At 40.2% G+C, this 8,469-nt stretch overlaps 1 protein-coding gene across 1 annotated transcript; it reads left to right on the top strand.

Moving 5' to 3' along the window:
- LOC107707850 (autism susceptibility gene 2 protein-like) lies at positions 1-3,071 on the top strand. The gene is made up of 2 exons (XM_016511952.1): positions 1-537; positions 644-3,071. The coding sequence occupies exons 1-2, from the start codon at positions 212-214 to the stop codon at positions 1,941-1,943; spliced, it is 1,626 nt and encodes a 541-aa protein (XP_016367438.1). The 5' UTR covers positions 1-211; the 3' UTR covers positions 1,944-3,071.
- Positions 3,072-8,469: the final 5,398 nt, after the last annotated feature.

Here is an 8,469-nt window from a genome sequence, read left to right as displayed (position 1 = left end):
TCTAATTTCCTCTCCCTTCTTCCTTCATTGGCTGAACGGGACTTCTTTTAGTGAAATTGATTGTATTGAAATAGAATCTCTATGGAACGCTTTGCTTTTCATAGCTGTTGACCCCGCTGGGACATTCATTTGTTCACTGCCCTCAAAAGCAGCCCTTGGTACCCCATTTGTAGAAGAAATTACTATACGCCATTAACCTTTCAGCTTGTGTATGCAGAACCTTGACAGAACTGAACAGCGGTCTGTTCAACTGATTATGTTTCTTGTTATTTCAGGGGCCAACAGTGTATTTGGACCCAAAGAGGGTCCAGGGCTGCCTGGTCTCAGTAGTCCTCATCATGACACCTGGAATCGGCTGCACCGAACACCACCCTCCTTCCCGACCCCTCCACAGTGGCCCAAATCCACAGATGCAGAAAGAAGCAGCTCTGCAAACAGCCATGACAGAGAGAGAGAGCGGGAGCGGGAGAAAGAAAAAGAAAGGGAAAGAGACAAAAGGGACTCTTCTATTGGGAAGGAAGAGAAGGATAAAGACAGGTTGGTGTTGTTGATTTCATGGACCAAGGCATCTTATTTTTGCCTTACATATTTGCCTAATTTTTGTCTCCTAATTCAACTAATGATGGGTTCTTTCCTCTTACAGAGACTCTTTAGATCGTAATCGCCATTCGACCCGCTCTTCTCCAGCTTCCGCTCCCGTTAGCTACCAGATCAGCAGCCTGATCCGCTCCAACAGCCAGAACTCGACCGACTCCGGCAGACACCGCAGCGGTAGTGCCGACCGCAACCGTGAGCCTGAGAAAGAGTTGCTGGACCGCCAGCGAGAGGCAGGCATTTTGGGAGACATAAAGGTGAAGGAAAGTCGTTCTCCAGGAAAGGAAATCACAGACAGACGTTCCTCAGATGACTCTCTTAAATCCATCCACCGATCGCCCTCTCCATACTCGAAAAATGTCCTTAACGATGCAGGAATCAAGATGGGTATCCCACAACCGCCACCGATGAAAGAAAGTGAGAGGGATAGGAAGGAGACCAGCTCAGGGGATCTGCTACAGAAGGTGAAGAACGACATGAAGATCAAGGAGGAACGCAAGGAAGAGCCAGACGTGATGGTGGTTGGATCCGAAGCTGCCACTAAACCTCAAGTCCCTCCCCCGCCTCACCAAACCACACCAATTGCTCACCACCCTGCGCTATCCCATCAGCCTCCTCCGCCGTCTCCTCGCTGTAGTGACCCTCCAACACCGTCCTCACTTCACGGCGTCCCCATGCCACACTCGTTGCCGCTCACTCTGAGTGCCATGCATCAAATAGGAAGTCTGAATGCACTTGAACGCACCCGCATGGCACCTTTTATGGGAGTCAGCCCTCTCGCAGCAGGTCGAGACCGCCTTCCTCATCCGGCGTATTGCTGGGATCCCCTACGAGAGGCTTACCGAAACCTTGACCTTCAACGGCGTATGGACTTCCAGCTGCGTTCTGAGCCCGGACACCGCTTCCCTGGTGTCTACGATCTAGAACGGCCATATCGGGATCGGGAGCCACATGACTACTCCCACCACGAACACCTCCTGGAATTTCGGCGGGAACAGGAGAGACTGAGGCAACAGGCTGAGGAAAGGGAACGGATGCATTTAAGGGAGGAACTAGATCGGGCAAGGCTCCACCAGCTTCACCAATCGCCCATCGAAGGACACTTACCCCACATGCCGCCATTTATGTCGCACCTTGGTGGGATGCCGTACCCAAGGCTTAGCCCTTCAACAGGACATAACGGACTTCTTAACCGGACACCCCCAACTGCAGCACTAAGTGCCCCTCCTCCTCTGGTACCCTCTGGTGCTGCCAGACCAGCGTCCCCAAGACGGACTACGCCAATCACCACCCAGGACCCTCGGGAGTACTCACCGTCACGCAACCCCAAAGAAGTGGAGGCACGGTAACATACAGAAAGAAGAATGCCTCATTTGAGTTGGACACTGGCAACATGCACTTATTTTCACACAAAGTAGAGTAAATGATAAATAGATATGTGTAATTTGTACAAATGTTTGTACCTTGGAACAAGCACATCAACCGGCTTTTTTAATTGATTGGAGTTGGGGAAAAGAGTTGGTAGCTCCAACTCATGGTAGCGTAAGACATAAATGTGAACTACCAACCAGAAATTTAATATTAATATATTAATCCGATGCCTTTTCAGTTTTTCATGTGAAAAGACATTCTGAAATTTGTTTGTACATTTCCTATCCCTCATGTACAGACATTTTTTTATGTATTTGCATTGTTTCATTCGTTCCCTGCCCTGTATTTATCCTAGTGAGCTGCTGGATATGGATGTCTACATATCTGAATTGGTATGATCTCAGCTGATTTGCTCTATGGTACCTGGAAATATTCAGCGGTGGCCATGTACAAAGTTACATTTTGGAGGGGGTTTTATTTGTTTGCTTGATTTTCTTTTTGAGATATGCAGACAAATATGTATTACGATATTCTTGTTTGGTTTATGTAAAGTTTAAAGATATTGTAAATATCTTGTTGATATTACTTGGAACGAAATGACATTGTACATTTGTTAGGCTTTTCAAATGTTTCTAAAAAAACAATGAAATGAAACAGAACCACTTCCAGGTTGAAAACCGTGGTGACGGAGTTGTCCAATCAGAGAGGAGGACTCGAATGGGGGTGCTGTCATGGCGGTGCAATCTATGCAAAGATGATTAAGAGTGTTCTGATTGGAAGGTTATAAAATGGAGTTCTAAAGTGGGAGCCTGGATAACTGTTATTCATTTGTCTAATGAAGAGCCAATGAAACAAACAGCTATAAACTTCCGGGTCATAAAGGAACTGCTTTAGCAGTGAACACTTCTCCAGCCACAAAACCTGGACATCTGAGAAACATATTGGAATGGTTGGGGTGGCAATAGACTCTTTCTGTCGACCTTGTGGTGTTGTGCAGTTGTTTTTCTTAGACTCTTGTATACAAAACAAGTAGAGCTTTAGGCGTGAAAAAATGAAAATGAACATTCATGGTTTAAAAATGTATGGAATAAAGGTTGGACCTTATATCTGCATACCTGTCTGCTATTTATTATAGACTTCGAGACTGGCTCACTGAATGTTGACGTATTGATGAAGTGTGCAAAGTTTCATAGACAAGCATGAATGAACTGCCTGGGTTGGAAGAACCGAAGCCTATTATAGCCATAAGTATTTTTTTCCATTTATTTTCATGATTAAGAAGCACATTTTACCTGCTACTCCAAAAGAAATTCTAATTTTTTTATACTGTAATACAGTAACGAGAATCACCCTGTCTGTATACAATGATTTGTAATATTATTTATCAAATATTATATATTTTTAAAAGATTATATATTTTAATTAATAAATAATTATATTGCAATAATAATAATTTTATAATAATAATTTTTATTCATTTTTATAATTTTATTTTAGTAATTACATATACTTACAAAAATAAATGCAACATTTACGTCAGTATTTTTATTTTATTTTTTTTACATACAGCAAATACTACCATGATTTCTACTTAAAATTGCACTCTACAATTGTACTTTACAATTTAAACATTTGCTACAAAAATACAAAAATTCCTAGAAAATAGGGTTCATTTTTTATGCCAAAAAAAATAGATGAGATTTAACCGGATTGCTTTTAAGATAAGATTCTTTGCTAAATATTTTACAAACAAAAAAACAAATTTTACAAATTTTAAACTGCATAAACCGACTGAGTGTGCTCCACAGTTGCTATTTACTATATTTTTACAGGAGAGAGCATTTATGTCAGCTGTGCTGTAGAGAGTAGGATGAGAGTGGTGATGGGACAGGCCTGCAACACGATATTGATTTTCTGCAAGTGCAGCTTTTGAGTGTTTGTGTTGCAGGTAACTGGTATTGACTCTGAGGCTAGTGCCGTATTGACCCGCGGTCGGGACTCATTAATGGGAGTGACGCCTGCTAATGAGCGAAGGATCAAGAAGCCGAGGAGGAAGAAGTGAAAGAAACCGAAAAAGAACAGACCAAAGGTTGTCTGTCCCGCAAATAAGACGACCAGTGGTTACTGTCCTTCTAGTATTGACCGTCTGTGCCTGTGTTTCTGACTTGCCATTTCTTTCTCCCGCTCTCTTCATCTTTCTTCTCCCCAACTGACAAACAATTCATCCTCATAACCATCCCTAACTGGCTCCATCTGGTGTGCCACGCTCAGCCCTGCCCTCGGTCCCGGCCCTCACCTCGAGTAATGGCAGCATGCGTCAGGCAGTGTGCAGTCATTAGTGATGTTATTGAGAATCGATGGTCTCCCCGCTGCGTCTGGCAGCCTATCTGGACGTGCTGCTTCAGAGAGGTCCATCGCTGGAGAGAGAGATGGACGGACTGGGAAAGCTGCCGTGAGGTGTATTGGAAAGAGAGTTAAATCGGGATCCGTTTCAATTTGGCCATGCTGTAATTGAGAGGGTTATTCCATAGACACCGAGCATCTGTGCCTCCCTGGCCCTCTGCTGTCTCCCTCTAATCAGCTAGTTAGCACTTTCCAGACCTGGACTGGATAGAGAAACCAGAGAGAAAGTGTTCACATTTAGATTTTCTTTTCAAGGCCCTGCAAAGATGTTTAACAGACGTGTTTGGGTGATTAGCCAATATACTATCAGGCTGCAAAGAGCATTATTCAAAAAAAAAAAAACAGTCTACATTTTTTTTGCTAGCAACATTTAAGCGATAACGGACCGCTCTCTCCATAGAGCTTTTTGATTGGAAAACAGTCATTATTTTTGCAGCCTGCGTAGTGGAGCGGAAATTACACACTTGACTTATCTTTCATACTGGCACTCGGGCCAATTATCTGAGTATAAAATAAAGTAGGACACATTTTTAACATTAGCATTCTCAATTTCAGCCTATAATTTCCAAATCGCCTACATTTTACCTGTTCAGTGAAAATGTGCCAAATTATAGCCCAATAAATAAATATCTCTTATATAATTTACTACTATTAAATGTAAATTTGCGTTTTACAAATATATCAGTTTTATGTTTGAAGATTAGCGATTTGCAGTCTAATGTGGTGCTATGTGTCAAGTACAGTTTTTAAAATGTTACATTTATTTTTATGTAACTATTATGTAATCCTTGAACCCTACACTGTAAAAAGTAATGAGTTGAACTTACTTGGAAAACCTGTGGAAACTGATTGCCTCAAATTTCTCAAGCAAATTAGTTTATCATTTTTGAGTTAATAAAAAAAAACCTTAACCATTTCAAATTGTATTCACTCTAAGACTGTATTCATTGTTCTTTGCACCAGACAATGGAAACATACCTTTAATCCAACAAACTAGATGCTCTTAAGTACTGTTTACTAAAATTGTTTAGTTTAACTATTGCATCCACCTGAAAGTTCACATAACACAGTGTAACTAAGTAAATTCAACAAATTTGTAAAAATCAGTTATGTTTACTCGCTTTTCTTAAGTAGATTCAGTGATTACTTTTTACAGTGTATCTGGCTCATTTACCTGAATTCCTGCTCAGTATAAATATAGGGTAACACTTAGGGACAGATTCTCACTATTAACTAGTTGCTTACTAGCATGCATATTACTATATGTGACCCTGGACCACAAAACCAGTCTTAAGTGTAAATTTTTCAAATCTGAAAGCTGAATAAATAAGCTTTCCATTGATGTATGGTTTGTTAGGATAGAACAATATTTGGTCGAGATACAACTATTTGAAAATCTAAATTGAGATTTATGCATCATCTGAAAGCTGAATAAATAATCTTTCCATTGATGTATGGTTTGTTAGGATAGGACAATATTTGGCTGAGATACAACTATTTGAAAATCTGGAATCTGAGGGTGCAAAAAAATCTAAATATTGAGAAAATCATCTTTAAAGTTGTCCAAATTAAGTTCTTAGCAATGCATATTACTAATCAAAACTGAAGTTTTGATATATTTACGGTAGGACATTTCCAAAATATCTTCATGGAACATGATATTTACTTAATATCCTAATGATTTTTGGCATAAAAGAAAAATCGATAATTTTGACCCATACAATGTATTGTTGGCTATTGCTACAAATATACCCCAGCGACTTAAGACTGCTTTTGTGCTCCAGGGTCACATATTGGCTGTTTATTAATACTTTTAAAGCATTTATTAACACCTTATTCTGTATGACCTATTTAAAATTCATTAATCGTACCCATACTTAAACTTAACAACTACCTTACTATTATTAAGCAGCAAATTAGGAGGTTATTGATGCAAAAGCCATAGTTCATAGTTAATAGTAAGAATTGGTCCCCAAACTAAAGTATGAGCAAAAATAGAGTATAATTTTCTGACACAAGCAGAAGTGGATGTTAAAATTCATGTTGCTAGAAGTCATCTTAATGAGTGACAGAAATCTAAGAAGAAAAAATATACTAAACTTTATTAAACTTAAAATTTCATCTAGTGGTGGTATCAGGTGGTAATACTACGTTACCATGAAAATATACAGTATAAGATTTACTCCATAACTGTACTACTGTATATTGACCAAATCCTTTGCAGACCATATAACACAGTGAAGCACTGACCTCAGATGGAGTACATTCCTGCCTGAAGTGATAGAATAGCATCTCTCTACACCTCTAAATATACTGCCACAGACTCGGCACTCCAGAAATGCGGTCTGACTCGGAGTGCCTCTGGAAAGATACCCATCCACTGCAAACAGGAGCATAGGAGGGAATGGAATGGAAACAAATAATCGTTCATTCTAAAAACAAGCAAGCCACTGACATATGATGACACAGAGGGATAAAATGAGAAAGCTGTAAAGATGTAAAGTAGTCAGGAAAAGATGGAGAAGGGGGAAAGGAGAGAGAAAGAGAATTCCAGACCAACTGAGCCCCAGCAGCTAAATCATTTTTCCACTTTCATTCATTTTTGAAATGATTTTTTTCCTCTTTCTTCATGCCTCGGTGAAAGCTCGCTGCCTGACTCCTCACACTCGCATACACAGGCATCATTGTGTATACAAACCGTAAAAGCCGATGAGAATTTATGCAGCTGGGTTCGTCTGGCAGAGATGGAGGTTACAGTGGAGAGAAGCTGGCGTGATATTAAGACGACCTGCAATCTGCACAGATTGAAGACTAGATCGGTGGAGACAGATGCTATGCTCAATAGAGAAGGAGAGTAGAAGAAAAGCTTTCTCGTACACTGACTTTTCAATTTGTTCAAACATAATGTCAGGGTTTTTCTGCACCGAGGGGTTAAGGTTTGACTGTTTAGTACGGCCCTGTTAGCCCCTGATGGTAACGCTCACAGGCAAAAAGCATCTTGCTCCATTGACTGCTTGAAAAATAGCTGTGTATTTTGACTAAACAACATTTGTGCAAGCAACATATTACATTATAGTAGATGTTGGATTCATGAATAATTAATACTAATGGATAGCTTTCTTCAGGTAATATAAGCCTCTCTGATCTGCACTGAAGATCATTTGGGCTCTCCATTGGGAAGCTAGACTTCTCGCATCAAACAGTGAAACTACGATTTATTCTTTCAATCTATAAACACTGACCCCGTCTGTTTGGGCACCACACATGGAGAAGATTGTTTAAGGTCTAAGTTGTCACATTCAATGAATTATTACATATAATCTAAAGGACGGACCACAAACTACATTTTTCAGTTAATGTTGTTTATGTATCTAATTTGTTTTATTCTATTACTTCATATTTCTGTTCATCTTCCATATCCATGCCAATTTGTATCCAAGCAACACAAAACCTGTTTTTCAAATTAAAAACGTGCTAGTGATAATTTTTTCTTAACGGCGAAGAGAAATTTGTTGTTGTTTTGATTGAACAAAATACGATACAGAAGATCGTGTTTAACTTTCAACTTTTTCTTTTTTTTATTAATTAGTGGCCCAAACCTAAGAAATGTGCACTCAAAGGTCTGTTCAAGACATAATCGTTCAAAAGTCTGGAGTTGATTAAATGTGCAAATCCAGCGTCGAACTGGGCCTTGTTTATAAAACGTTCGCCAAAAAACACACTTGTGAAACTCCGTTGCTGCCCCAGAAAACAAACTGTATCCACTGTTTACATGACGCTGGGTTCTTTAGGAAGCTGAACAAAGTTATCTTTCCCTTACAACCAAAAACACACTTCTTTGGATTGGAGACATTCTTCCCGAGCAAGCCGGATGAAGCGCGTTGATGGGCGCGATCTTGCTCTCGCTCTGGTCGATGCGTGCGCGGGATGCGTTCTTCCGGGAGAAATGCCCATATAAGGAGTTCCACCCTCGTCTACGTCATGAAGAGCCACGATCGAAAAAAACTCTCCGAAACTTGTACGAACCCGGACGTACGATTTTTGGCACAGAAATACTCCGTCATACGTCCAAATTGTTTTTTGAAACTTTGTCCATGCTTA

Source organism: Sinocyclocheilus rhinocerous, unplaced genomic scaffold (genome assembly GCF_001515625.1).
Source record: "Sinocyclocheilus rhinocerous isolate Xijiao unplaced genomic scaffold, SAMN03320098_v1.1 scaffold1256, whole genome shotgun sequence".
Taxonomy (NCBI): Eukaryota; Metazoa; Chordata; class Actinopteri; order Cypriniformes; family Cyprinidae; genus Sinocyclocheilus; species Sinocyclocheilus rhinocerous.
The sequence above is the reverse complement of the archived record's forward strand: the minus strand, read 5'-3'. Positions and strand labels throughout refer to the sequence as shown.

What these genes read in the sequence shown, in the direction of transcription:
- LOC107707850 (XM_016511952.1), top strand. Translation starts at nt 212, where the DNA reads ATGCAGAACCTTGACAGAACTGAACAGCGGTCTGTTCAACTGATTATG. An exon ending in GAAGAGAAGGATAAAGACAG is followed by an intron (nt 538 to 643) that starts GTTGGTGTTGTT and finishes TTCCTCTTACAG; the next exon opens with AGACTCTTTAGATCGTAATC.